The sequence below is a fragment of the Paramisgurnus dabryanus genome, chromosome 24 (assembly GCF_030506205.2).
Source record: "Paramisgurnus dabryanus chromosome 24, PD_genome_1.1, whole genome shotgun sequence".
Classification (NCBI taxonomy): domain Eukaryota; kingdom Metazoa; phylum Chordata; class Actinopteri; order Cypriniformes; family Cobitidae; genus Paramisgurnus; species Paramisgurnus dabryanus.
Window position 1 is genome coordinate 5494046 of NC_133360.1, and position 15450 is coordinate 5509495.

At 35.4% G+C, this 15450-nt stretch overlaps 1 protein-coding gene across 1 annotated transcript; it reads left to right on the forward strand.

Moving 5' to 3' along the window:
* The first annotated feature begins 871 nt into the window (after nt 1-871).
* On the forward strand, nt 872-7356 carry LOC135722931 (SLAM family member 5-like). The gene is made up of 4 exons (XM_065244381.2): nt 872-1409; nt 2277-2603; nt 6234-6521; nt 6595-7356. The coding sequence occupies exons 1-4, from the start codon at nt 1331-1333 to the stop codon at nt 6741-6743; spliced, it is 843 nt and encodes a 280-aa protein (XP_065100453.1). The 5' UTR covers nt 872-1330; the 3' UTR covers nt 6744-7356.
* Nucleotides 7357-15450: the final 8094 nt, after the last annotated feature.

The following is a 15450-nucleotide window of genomic DNA, read 5'->3' on the forward strand; positions in this document are numbered from 1 at the left end:
AGAATGAAATTCATATATCTAGTCATTTTATTCTACATTATATACTGTTGTTTAATCTTATTGTCGGTGCTGTATCTCATCATCTAAATTAAAATTATGTGAGAGTTTTAACCTACAGTGACATTACAAAATCACGTTCAGTAGAGATGAATCACAGCAGATATGGTGCTTGAACAATAAATGCTAATTAAATATAATTTGTATTTTATTTAGTTATTAAATTAGAAATGATGAGTTATTTTGGTAACAGAATAAATACTATTAATTTGACTAATTTTAGTTGTGTATTCTTGCGGTTCTGTAATATAAAGTATATAATAAAAAAAAGTTAAAATACTGTTAAAATAAAGTGAGTGTGAGAAAAATAAGAGTTTTATGTTAAACACAATACATGTTTTGTAACAGTTATAATCAGTTGTCTTCATTTTAGTGATGGGCGATTTCGAAGCACGCTTTATGAGGTATTATGAGGTTTCGAAAATCCGACGATTCACCACTAGGGGGAGTTGATCGCAAATGACCAGTGTAGGTGAATTCGGGTCAGTTTTATTATAAAAGTTTACAAAACACTCACCCTTCCGACTAATAACACTACTATTTTGTCTACTTGTTGTTTATAGGCAGATTTAATGACAAATATGTGCATAATTAAAAAGGGAGTTCGTTTTAATGATTTGTTTGCCATTAAAACTAAAAACACAGAATACACGTTTAATTATGTCTTAATTAAATTAAATAATTTATTTTTCTTAAAAACATATTTTTAGAACAATCTTGCTATTATTTTGTAAAAAGTGTCAAATGTTTGGACATGTCTGCTTTTACACTATTTTGACCAGCAGGCGTGGCCAGCATGTATGGTTTTTCAAACTGCAAAGCAATTGGTTCAATTGATTCAAAGCTTCGAAAAGCTCAGTTTCTCTCATTACTATGGCCCTGCCTCAAATGGCGCCATTCATGTGGACTTTCGGTCTCGTGGCCTTAAATTGCGCGTGCTTGCTTAGTCTATGAGTTCCCATCTGTCATTTTTATGCTGCAAAGTGTGCTCATCAGTGCCCCCTTTGAACCCTTGATACCCGCACTGCCGCAGGCTTCGCGCACTCTACAAACCCAGAAATCCTTGCGAAAGAAAAATCAGACCAATCAGACGACGCGTGAGTCTGTCCCAAAATAGTATCTCCTGTTCCTTCCTCTTTCTAAAATGCATATACGTGTGAGATCTGAATGTAAGAAAATTAAACATTAGCATGCACACAGAAGTTTATTTTAGCTGCAGAAGAGCACGCAACAGTGTATTTGTCATTTTACTACAAAGTGTTCTTCAGCTTTAATGAGTTTTTTTGGACTGAAACCACTGGAGAAAATGTTTTACAGATTTTTGTTCTGTTTGTTGGTGTGGCGTCTGACTGGTGAGTTATACATGTGATTAAATAACTTTAGTTTGTTTACTTTTTGTGTGTTTTACAAAATTTGCATTTACTGTGAGAAAATATTATTACTGATCTAGTTTGAATTCAAGTCTGTGTTTCTATTTGGTGGATTTATGGAGACATTCAGTGCTTCTGTTTTTGTCACAGACCTGTCCTTGTGTTCCCCTGTTTTAGTCTCTTATTTTGAAGATCTGTATATTGTCATCCATGTCTGTAGTTCTTTGTAGTTCTTTTGTTCATTGGTCCTTGTTCTTGATTGTTTCCCAGGTGTGTCTTGATATCTCGTTTACCCAGGTGTATATATATATATATATAAAGTCCTTGTGTTTCAGTTGTCCTTTGTCGAGTTTGCTGTCATGAGTTTTGTTTCTTGTAGTCTGGTCTTTGTTCCTGTTCTGCTTTGTACACTTTTGGATTTTATTAATAAACTTTACTGCATTTGGATCCGCTGTCTTATCTAGCCTGCCTCACCATGATGTTTTTTGTCTTTATCTAAATATCCTTTTATATAAACACTTGTAAAATGTTTTGTATTTGGCTGGACAGTCGGCGTTATACTTTAATAATACATAAAGAAAAGTAAGCTGGACTAAAGCTGAGAGGAAAATTGTTTATTAATAAAGAAACTCTTGTAGGATATCTAAAATTATTTCTGTGTATGATGTTGTCTTTAATCTTCATTTACAGGAGCAGCAAACGGACTAAAAGTTTGGCACTATTATGATTTTCATATTGATCTGAATAATATTAACCAAAAACACCAGAACGATGCAGTTGTTGGTTATAATACATTTAACTTCTGCTGTTTCAGACAATCTTCAATCTTTGTCTCTGTTTGTGTTTCAGGTGTGTTTGGTGATGAAGTGAAGTCAGTGTCAGTGATGGAGGGAGATTCTGTTACTCTACACAGTAATATTGAAATACAGACAGATGATCGGATAGTGTGGAGCTTTGTAACTGGGGAGGCTTACATCGCTAGAATTTTTAAAAGGTTCAGTGATTTCTTAATATATGATGATGTTCTTGATGGAAGATTCAAAGACAGACTGCAGTTAAATGATCAGACTGGAGATCTCACCATCACAAACATCACAACTCAACACACTGGACTTTATGAAATGGACATCAGATACAACAGAAAGATCTCATCCAGATTCAATGTTACTGTCTATGGTGAGTAAAGATTTAAAGGGGACATATCATGAAAATCTGACTTTTTCAATGTTTAAGTGCTATGATTGGGTCCCCAGTGCTTCTATCAACCTAGAAAATGTGAAAAAGATCAACCCACTAACTTTGTTTTGGTAAACCATTCTCTGCAAGTGAAAAAATAGGTTATTGAAGTTTGGCTCCCCCTGTGATGTCAAAAGGGGATCTTATTAAAACAATACCGCCACTTAATCTGCACTATCCAACCACAGCACTGCTATTTAGTGCAGAGATCAGCTCATTTGCATTTAAAAGCACACACCCACAAACTGCCAATTTTAACATGCTATAATAAATTATATGATACTTTCAGCTAAAACTTCACACATGTACTCTTGGGACACGAAAGATTTATTTGAAATCTTAAAAAACTTTTGTGAAATGTCCCCTTTAAGATTTGTATTTTTACCTTCATTTAGTCGTTGTCATAAGTACTGATGAGAAGACGAAGTGTCGACACAAGTGCAGTTAAATTAAACAAAGCAACATAAACAAATATAAACTATGGCATGACATGACCCTAAAGCAAATACATAGACATTTAAACAAAGCGTGGCTGTTTCTCAATTCCAAGAATGCAAAGAACGGACTTGCGTTCTCGTGGAGATTGGTCTTGCTAGGCAACCTTGGAAGTACGAACTCAAAAGGTCGTGAGAACACAGAAAGCACTTGTTAGAATGTGCGATCTTCCTGCTGGTCACCTGACCTCCCCAGATTTCAGCGCGCAAGTCTGCACTCGAAGCATCCTCGATATCAAGAACACAGCCGGGTATTTTCACGCGTCCTCTGTACTTGTGTTCTTGAGAATTGGAATTGAACTTTGACAGTTAATGATGACGTAGAGCAAGGACACAAGGTCGCTGAAGAACACATATTGAGAAACAGCCCTTGACAAAGACGATTCTTCTTTATCTGTTGGTGTTTTATTGATAGTTGGCAAACAACTTTTATGTGCATTACTGCCACCTAGTGAATGGAAGTATGGGTCAGGATCTATCTATGTACCCTTTAAATACTACCACAATAACTTATGCCTTAAAGGTACCTATCTCTATCTCAATACATGGATAATAATAATTTACAATTTTAATATTCCCTTCACTAGTCAAAACTTCTATTACAATAAACTCCAAATCCTTTCCTCTTTCCACTAAATTATATCTTATATTCTGATCAATAAAAATCACACACACACCACCACTACCATTGTCCCTATCTTTTTTGACACTATCATAAACCTCAGGCCATACTATTCTAACTATATCCTCCACTGAGACTCTTCTAATAATATGATCCAATGAAAATCCTTTAACCAACAAGAATTTCTCAGCCCCTTTTATGATTATTTTAATTTTCTCTGACTTGTGTCTTACCTGATCTGAACAATTAATAACATAATCTATGACTATCAAATTCTCAATGTTCAAAGAAGTCTCTCGATTCCCTTACTGTGGATTCAAACCAGCCGCGGAAGAGGCGGCAAGCGCGGATGATTTACATGTTAAGTCAATGCAAACACGCGATTAGGCATCCTGTGGTGCGGTACACGCGGTAGCCGCGGCGCGGATGTCGCGGAACGCGCGGAACGCGAATTGAGCGTTGCCGCGGGAAACGCGCAAGTTCAAAAATCTGAACTTTGGCGGAATTCCGCGCCGCGTTAACCAATCAGGAGCTTGCTGTAGTAGTGACGTGATTACAGGAAGCAAGCGGAGTGGTGTAGTCTCCGCGGAGTCGCAGAAGCCCCTCCCATGATGCGGATTTCCGCGTGAATTTCTCGAATGACTAGAATTTCACGCGCGGCCATTTATTTGTCACCATGGTTGAGATTCATACTCTGATTCTTGAGGTTTGTGTGTCCCAATTATACAGCAGATATTTTTGTGTTAAAGGGGACATATTATGAGATTTTTTTAAAGATGAAAACTAAGTCTAAAATAGGTCTGAGCAAAAGTGTGCCGTTTTGGGTGTGTCATTTAAAATGCAAATGAGCGGATGAAGTGCAACCACTGATCACAATGATGGTGGTTTGTTGCAATTGAAACTCAATTGTGCTGTGAATTATTTTATCTCTCTCTTTCTCTCCATACTAAATGGTTGTGCTGTGGTTGGATAGTGCAGATAAAGGGGGCGGTATTACCTTATTCTGACATCACAATAAGGGCCAAATTACAATGACCTATTTTTCACATGCTTGCAGAAAATGGTTTACCAAAACTAAGTTATTGGGTTGATCTTTTTAACATTTTCTAGGTTGATAGAAGCACTGGGGACACAATTATAGCACTTAAACATGGAAAAAGTCAGATTTTCATAATATGTCCCCTTTAAGTTTCTAAAACTCCTTAATGACAAACTGCTGTGAAAGTGCTGGATCTCATTTACATCATTGACAGAAAATAAATTTTTGATTAGTAAATTAATTAGGTGATGATCTTTACCATTATGTACCAACTACCATAGAATTACACAATTGACTTTACATGTTCATAACAAATGTGGTGTATTAACACAAAGTTAACACAACCAGGGAAAAAACTAACAAGCAAAATGTCAAGAGTCAAGAGTCTAACTAAAACAAACACTAATCACAATAATGGTGACTTAAAATTAAACAAAACATCAACATCTAAACCTAATAAGTAAATTGTGTTTTCTACAGCAATATATTTACTGAACATTCAGAAATAATGTTTTATAAAATAATAAAATGCAATGTTTCTCTATCATTTACATAATAGTCAAACAAGTCAATATAATAAACAGTTGTTGTTTTAAACATTGTGTGAACATTAAAACATGACATTGTCATAACGTTTAAAAATGGTAAAATGTAACATTCCTCTAACGTTGAGACAACACAAAAACGTTCTGAGAACGTCAAGAAAACTGGACACTTTTTCCTTTGGCAGAACGTTTTTGGGAACCTTGGGAACTTTCAGGGAACGTTCTTAGAACTTTTTTCTGTTAGCTGGGTTGTCTTTACATTCTCCTCACATTCCTCATATCTATGCTCTTCCCCACATTTTGCACACCTTTTTTTCCCTCTACACACTACGGCGATATGTCCATATCTTTGGCACTTGAAGCACCTACTGTAAGAGGTGGAGGTACATATGCTCTAACTGTGTAACTCATGAATCCTATGTTGATTTCTTCTTGTAAAACAGACAAGCTTGTAGTTCGTTCTCCATTTATTAACCCAAGTAACCTCTTTACATCCTTTTTTATCCACTTACAGATACTCCCAACATTTCAAAATAAGAGACATGAACATGAAAACAGAACTTCATAATAAAAGACTTTAAGGGATTCCATTCATTTTGGAATCCATTCAGCTGATCTCCGGGTCTGGCGCTAGCACTTTTAGCATAGCTTAGCATAATCCACTGAATCTGATTAGACCATTACCATCACGCTAAAAAATAACCAAGACTTTGGATATTTTTCCTATTTAAAACTTGACTCTTCTGAAGTTACATCGTGTACTAAGATGGTCAGAAAATTAAAAGCTGTGATTTTCTAGGCACATATGACTATAGTGAACATCTCTCATTTCTTAATCCTTTAATGTTTTTTTCTCTTATGTTTTAACAGCTTGTCTGCCTGTTCCTGATATCAGCAGAGACTGTACACAAAACTCTTCATTAGCCTCAAAATGTGTGTTGTTGTGTTCAGTGTTGAATGTGAGAGATGCGAGTCTGTCCTGGTACAAAGGAAACAGTTTATTGTCCATCATCAGTGTGTCTGATCTCAACATCAGACTCTCTCTACCTCTGGAGGTTGAATATAAAGATACAAACACATACAGCTGTGTACTCAACAATCCCATCACAAACCAAACTCAACATCTCAACATCACTCATCTCTGTCAGCCGTGTTCAAGTGAGTCACAGCCCAGGTGATTTTTGTATTCATTCCGTTAATATTTGTTTCATTTTGTTTTTTCTTTCCTCAGACTCAATACTTGTCAATTCTTGGACTACAACTGAGGCTGTGATCCGATTGGTCATCTCTGCTCTGGTGGGCGTGGCTGCTGTCGCTGCTTGTGTTATTTTGATTAATGGCATCAGATCCAGAAGAGATGAACAGAAGAGAAGATCATAAAAATCAACATCAGATTCTCACTCATCACATCTGAAAGATTCATATCCAGGTGTTTAGAGAACAAAATCACAACTAATGGCCAAAACATTAAATCATCTTATTTTCCTACTTCCTTTGTAATGCATTTTAAAATAATTTAAGGGACTTCATAAAACTCTTATTGATTCTGATTGGTTGATCTGTGGTTAAAGTCTGACGTCACAACACTGCTGAAGCTTATCTAGTGTCTGAACATCAAAACATATTCAGCTTTTAACAGAGATTATAATGACTACCGCTTGTGTTTGAGTCTGGATCATTGGAGTCTATTTTAAATGTTTAAGGATCCTGGGTCTATATTTATTGTGTAATACAAGCACTGATCAACTTTATCACTTTAATTTTTCAGCATATTAAAGATGAACAATAGTTTCTTTAATCACAGGACAACTTGATATATTAACCATTACAAACAGTTTGCATTGAAGTCTGTGGCTTTGGAGATTTTCTAAAATTCTGTCCTGGAGTTATTTTATTAAATGAAACGATATCAGATGTAAATAATAATGTAAGGTGTCAGTCGTATATCAGTGACAGATTAGGCATTACAGAGATGAACACACATATAATGATAAGGGTGTGATATGTTTAATGTTTCTCAACAGTATTGGCCTCTTCCTTCTTATTTTTAAAACACATATAAGACTATGAGGTCTGAATGTGAGTAAATTAAACAAACACGCACACAGATTTTAGCTGCAGAAGAGCACAGTGTCTTTAAACAGTTATTTCATCTTTGTGTTTGTGGTAAAAAAAAAACATGAATTTAAACTATTACATCAGACTGCAACATAACAAAATTAATAAAAGTAAAGACGGTCTGAATACTTTCTGAATGCTCTGTATTCATCCGGATTCATTTTTGTGTCCGGTCACAGCTGCGCACCCTGCTTTATTCTATGGTCACTGCAGCCACAACTACCAGATAAAGATCAATAAAACACTCCCAGGAGGTTCACAACAACATTACAACATATGTTGTGATGTTGGCTGTAACAACGGTCGTCAGAGGAACCCTGAACTACAATTTTATTATTTTCCAGAGGAGTTAAATGGCGGAATAAAGGATTGCATTCAACAGATGTTACCACTAAGGATAACTTAAATGCTTGCCTAATATTAAATGAATAGTAAAAAGTTCTCAAGTAATTCAATTATCAAGTAAACAGTAAGTGATAATAATATAAGAACAGAGAAACAATTTTAAATTATTGTTAAATAAATAAATATATGTTTGATTAACATATGCTGTCACTTTAAAAGCTTACAGTAATGGATTCATACGTCCTTAAACACTTTTTCCCTAAACTTTGCAGTTTACACATAACCTTTTTATACACATTTATATATGCCAATGGACATTTTGACTTAATTATGAGTGTATCTGACCGTAAGATCACAGTTCTGCATGTGCACGTTTGTTCCCGTTGAGATGGACAGCAGACTTTCTTTTGTGTCCCAGCAACTTATTTTAAGGGCTACAAAACAATAAATTGTAATACATTGTGATATTGCTTTACCAGATCTTTGCATATGATCTGGTTTCACCACGAAGACTATGTGTGCATTGTCATATATGCAATAAAGCTTTATAACGTACCATTAAACTTAGAAATATAGTAGAGAAAATGGTTTTATGTTTACTTAGAAGATGTGATAACTGTGGGGTGCATGGCTGTTAATGATAACGGGACACAGCGTGCTATGATATTGTTCGTTTACGTTAGTAAATTTAAGCCAAACATATTCACTAAATTGTCTACTCTATTTATAATGACAGATATATTACATTTAAAGGGGCCATGGCATGAAAATCTGACTTTTTCCATGTTAAAGTACTATGATTGGGTCCCCAGTGCTTCTATCAACCTAGAAAATGTAAAAAAAGATCAACCCAGTAACTAAGTTGTGGTAAACCATTCTCTACAAGCACATAAAAAAATAGGTTGTTGAAATTTGGCTCTCCTTATGATGTCATAAGGAGCTCTTATTATAATAATACCACCCCTTAATCTACACTATAACCACAGCACTGCCATTTAGTGCAGAGAAAAGCACAATTGAGTTTTAATTGTGATCAGTGTTTGAATTTCATCAGCTTATTTGCATTTTAAAGGACACCCCAAAACGGCACATTTTTGCTCACACCTACAAAGTGTCAATTTCAACATGCTATAATATATTATCTAGATGGTACTTTGAGCTTAAACTTCACATATGTACCCTAGGGACACCAAAGATTTATTTGACATCTTAAAAAATTATTGGGCCATGGCCCCTTTGATGTATTTTTAAGAGACATTTATAATTTCTGGAAATATTTAATACAGAATATGACAAATAATATGCAGGATCACAAAAGTTTAAAAGTTTGTTGATTTTGCGCTCTTTCGCGATCGCGAACAACTGGAGGGACTGACTGGCAGCCGACATCTAACTCAAGATTGTAAAATCAGTATTTTGTTTTTGGTAAACCCTCAATAACGCTAATAAATGTGACCATTTAGAGCATTGGTTATGTCTTTGGTACCCATGAATAATGATGTGTGATGTATTTCATAACTCTCAACAAAAGCGTCATCTTACTTCCTGTTACTAAAATATATAAAGACATACAGAAGATTATTAGGTGGAGATCACTTCACTAGAGAAGAACTCGTCAGTATCACTTTAGTAAAACATTTATTGGATTCCTGCATTTCAGATTTCTGGACTAAACCCACTGGAGAAAATGTTTCACAGATTTCTAATCTGTTTGTTGATGTGCCGTCTGATTGGTGAGCTATGACATTATTCTCATCTAAAGTAAAATTATTTCTGTGTATGATGTTGTCTTTAATCTTCACTTACAGGAGCAGCAAACAGACTAAAAGTTTTGTGTCTTTATGATTTTCATGTTAACAATCTGATTTATTCAATATTATTTATTCATGATCTGAATAATGATAACCAAACACACCAGAAAGATGCAGTTGTTGGTGTTAATACAGTTGTGTTCTGCTGTTTCAGACAATCTTCAATCTTTGTCTCTGTTTGTGTTCTTCAGGTGTGTTTGGTGATGAAGTAGAGTCAGTGATGGAGGGAGATTCTGTTACTCTATCCACTAATATTACTGAAATACAGAGAGATGATGTGATAGACTGGTGGTTTGGACCTCAGAAATCTCTCTTAGCCAAAATAAATAAAACAGCTAATATAGTCAGAATAAATGATGGTGTTCTTGATGGGAGATTCAGAGACAGACTGCAGGTGAATAATCAGACTGGAGATCTCACCATCACAAACACCACAACTCAACACACTGGACTTTATCAAGTAACCAGCAGAAACACACTCAATACCACATCCAGATTCAATGTTACTGTCTATGGTGAGTAAAGATTGTGAAATTGTGACATGTTTGAAATCTGACCTCCATTCCAGTGAGTAGTGAACATGCAGAACATGGAGAACTGTGTAAAGAGTTTTGCAAAAGTGACCTAAGTATTGACCCAGCTAACAGAAAAAAGTTCTAAGAACGTTCCCTGAAAGTTCCCAAGGTTCCCAAAAACGTTCTGCCAACGGAAAAAGTGTCCAGTTTTCTTGACGTTCTAAGAACGTTTTTGTGTTGTCTCAACGTTAGAGGAATGTTACATTTTACCATTTTTAAATGTTATGACAATGTCATGTTTTAATGTTCACAGTCACACAATGTTTAAAACAACAACTGTTTATTATATTGACTTGTTTGACTATTATGTAAATGATAGAGAAACATTGCATTTTATTATTTTATAAAACATTATTTCTGAATGTTCAGTAAATATATTGCTGTAAAAAACACAATTCACTTATTAGGCTTAGATGTTGATGTTTTGTTTAATTTTAAGTCACCATTATTGTGATTAGTGTTTGTTTTAGTTGGACTCTTGACTCTTTGCTTGCTAGATTTTCCCTGGTTGTGTTAACTTTGTGTTAATACACCACTTTTGTTATGAACATCTAAAGTTAATAGTGTAATTCTGTGGTAGTTGGTACATAATGTAAAGATCATCACATAATTAATTTACTAATCAGAAGTTTATTTTCTGTCAATAATGTAAATGAGGTCCAGCACTTTCACAGCAGTTTGTCATTAAGGAGTTTTAGAAACTTTGGACAAAAATATCCGATGTATAATTGGGACGCACAAACCTCAAGAATCAGACTATGAATCTCAACCATGGTGACAAATAAAATGAAAAACTTCATGCTGCAATGCATGCTGGGTATCAACAAATTACAAATCTCATTCAGGACTCCCAGCATGCACTGCAGCATGGATAAATAATGTTTTTTACAATTTTATTTGTCACCATGGTTGAGATTCATACTCTGATTCTTGAGGTTTGTTTGTCCCAATTATACAGCAGATATTTTTTGTGTTAAGTGTCTAAAACTCCTTAATGACAAACTGCTGTGAAAGTGCTGGATCTCATTTACATCATTGACAGAAAATATACTTTTGATTAGCAAATGTATTAGCTAGTGATCTTTACCATTATGTACAAATTACCACAGAACTACACTATTAACTTCACATTTTCATAGCAAAAGTTTTTTACACAAAAATATTAACACAAAGTTAACACAACCAGAGAAAAAACTTGCAGGCTAAAAGTCAAGAGTCAAGAGTCCAACTAAAACAAACACTAATCACAATAATGGTGACTTAAAATTAAACAAAACATCAACATCTAAACCTAATTGTAAAAGTGATTTGTGTTTTCTACAGCAATATATTTACTGAACATTCAGAAATAATGTTTTATAAAATAATAAAATGCAATGTTTCTCTATCATCTACATAATAGTCAAAGAAGTCAATATAATAAACAGTTGTTGTTTTAAACATTGTGTGAACATTAAAACATGACATTGTCATAACGTTTAAAAATGGTAAAATGAAACATTCTCCTAACGTTGAGACAACACAAAAACGTTCTTAGAACGTCAAGAAAACTGGACACTTTTTTCGTTGGCAGAACGTTTTTGGGAACCTTGGAAACTTTCAGGGAACGTTCTTAGAACTTTTTTCTGTAAGCTGGGGAGAAATGTGTCCTAGGGTCTGTAAAAATTGTAATCCTTTAATATTTTTATTCTCTTATGTTTTTTTTCAGCTCGTCTGCCTGTTCCTTTCATCATCAGTGACTGCCCACCAAATCCTCCATCATCAGAAACATCATCAGTCTCAAAATGTTCCTTAACGTGTTTAGTGTTGAATGTGACAGATGTGAGAGATGTGAGTCTGTCCTGGTACAAAGGAAACAGTTTATTGTCCAGCATCAGTGTGTCTGATCTCAACATCAGACTCTCTCTACCTCTGGAGGTGGATTATCAAGACAACAACACATATAGTTGTGTACTCAACAATCCCATTACAAACCAAACTCAACATTTTAACCGTTGTTTCTGTCAGTCGTGTCCAGGTGAGTCACAGGTGATGTTTGTGTTTATTCATTCACTTCTTCTCTGTTTCATTTTGTTTTTCTTTCCTCAGACTCAATTCTTGTCAATTCTTGTGCTACGACTGAAGCTGTGGTCCGATTGGTCGTCTCTGCTCTGGTGGGCGTGGCTGCTGTAGCTGCTTCTATTGTTTTGATTTATGACATCAGATCCAGAAGAGATGAACAGTAGAGAAGATCATAGACATCAGCATCAGATTCTCACTCATTAATCACATCTGAGAGGCTCAAATCCAGGTGTTTAGAGAACCAAACAAAATGCACAGCTAATGGCCAAAATGTACACAACACTGCTGAAGCACCTCTAGTGTCTGAACATCAAAACATATTCAGCTTTTAACAGAGATTATAATAAACATCTTTAAATCATTTTGCTTTATATAGTTATTTTGTCTTTATCTTTGATTTTCTGGTTGTTTGCAAATATACTCAATAAAAATACATATAATAAATATGATCTCAAAGTGTATTATTCATTCACTCATTATATTCAGCATTGATGTGGGTTTATTTATAATCTCAGACAGGACCGCAGTTTATTTTCAACATCATTACTTCAACTACAGGACAACATGATATCTTTATCATTCACATACAGTTCAGTCAGTTATTTAATGTCTGTGTCTCAGTGTTTAAAATAAATGCAGCGGTAGATTCAGTATTTGCTTTAACTAATTCAGATCAACAGTCTACTTCTTAATCTGACTACCGCTTGTGTTTAAGATCATAGGGGTCTAATTTGAATTTTAAAGGATCTGGTTATATTCTTATTTATTATCTAAACTTTGTTTATGTTATTTGGGCATTTTAGTGTGTTTGTAAACATTTCTTCCTGTATTTATTTTATGTATCGACTCTAAATTAAATAATATCAGGCAGTCGTATGTGAGTGACAGATAAAAGTGTTAGACACAAAGTCCACAAAAACAATAAGGTTCATTTATTTCAACAGAGAGAAATTTACAACACAAGCTGAACTTTTCTCACACACCAACTTCCACAAACTCTCTTTCGTAATCTATTTTTAAAGTCACAAGCTGATAAAATCTTTTAAAAAAGATTAAAAATCTAATCCGCTTGTTAGGGGTGGTTGATACCTTTTGTAATCCGCTCAAAAGGACATGTATACACTTGATCAGATGGAGAACTGAAACTGGGACGGTCTGCGCATGTGCTATCTTTTTTCTTTTTTTAAATGGCGGTTGGCAAACCCACTGAAAGGTGCATTTCCGCCACCTACAGGACGGGAGTGTGGAGCATATGCACACGCGCAATGACGTAGAATTGGTGTAATGACATGTGACGCAAATAACTCGAGTTTGTTTTGTTGAAGGAAGTCACAAGAAGTGATTGTCTTGTTAATCTTGTTCCTATTATCCTTCCAATTCCCCATAAAGTGATACAAGACAGCGTTGTCCGGTCAGTGCATGATTTATACTTTGATCCACACACGCGTGTGTTTGGACTCGCTCTCGCGAACGGTCTCTGCAGCACTGCGTGAAGTAAAATACGCTTTTTGGGCAACGTGAATGGGTGTTTTTGCTGCTGCTTTATAATCAGTGAGGCACAAAGCAAATCTTGAAACAGCGTGAAACTATATTTGTGCAATGTGCGCATGTCAAATGATCAAATCTGATTTAAATCTTGTGTCATATAAACACGCACATCAATCTGATCACATTATTAAATGTTCATGTAAATGCTATGATAGGATTTATTAATCGGAAGGATTTTAATCCGATGGAGGCAAAATGTGTCCATGTAAACGTAGCTACAGACAGGTATAAGATTGTGAGAAACACAATGAGCATTTTAACTATGACAATTGGTTGAAAAACCTCCACTACACATCATCTAAAAGAACACAACAAATTTAAATAATAAATGTTTAACCCTTGTGCATTGTTCAGATTCACCCTTTCATGTTGTTTTATCCTAACCATCACAGAAAACTTTCTGCTACACTCTAAAAAACATCCGTAAAAAAACGGATAAAGTACTGTGTAAATATGAAGGAATTTTCCGTATTTATGTTTTACAGGCATTTTATCTGGGGCACGTTCAATCTCATACCGGTGCGCAACGTTTTGCCACGGTTTCCGGGTTGAACGACATGTTTCCTGGAAACGGTGTGCAACGGAATGCAACAGGTTTTAGAAGCGTTTTCTCTTGTTTGGTGGGTGTGTCAGAAATGTCGGCCCAATCAGCGGCAAGATGTATAAAACCACGCGGTAGTAAAGAGACAGCTCGCTCAATGGGTTCAAGTTGGAATGCTGTCTTTCATTCTGGACGGCAAGGTCAGTGACTGTAACATCAAGGGTATTTTACAGTATTAAACACACATTTATAACGATTTCATCAGGCTTTAGAAACAATTAAAAAAGAACACAAAGAATGGCCTCTCAGCTACCGTAGTTGCAACTCTTGCGTCATCACAACAGGGTGTTCAATGCATCACCGTTTCTGTTTAATAAACGTTGTGCAACATTTTGTCGGGGCTGAACGCAGCCCTGGTTTTTGTAATAACATGTTGCATTATGGGTGCAACAACTCCTGCTGCAATCTTTCACTTTAACTTCTCTATCACCATCTCTGTTTGAAACCTAAAATTACAACTTGCTTGCAGAGTTATTTTCTAACATGGATGATGTTTAACTTCTAAACAAATGCTGTCAGAACAAGATACAAGTGTTAAACTATTACAGCATCGACACGTGATTTAGAAGACAAATCTTCTTTCTGACGTGACATGTAATTTACCACAACATTTATCACATTAAATCTACAGTTTGTGTTTGTTTTAGATTCATTTGAAGTCACCACTATGGTGATTAGTGTTCCCTTTTGTTAGCCTTTTGTCCCTTGGCCTTCCAGAACTGACTCTGCTCTTTCAGCATTGCAACAGTGTTTTGGCGTGTAGCAATTGCAACTTGTTTGTTGCTTGAAGAAAGAGAAATGTTTATGATGTCATCTAAGCTTGGTTGTTTTGGTGTTTTGCTGCTTAACATTTAAATATGAAACGATAAGGATGAGGAACAGAAATGAATAAGAGTGACACTCTATGCTGAACTCACACACATGAGAAGTTATTCAAGGGCACTCAACGTGTAAGAGTTCTAGGAGACCGCTGGAGAAAATGTTTCACACATTTCTGATGTGTTTGTTCATGTGGCATCTAATTGGTG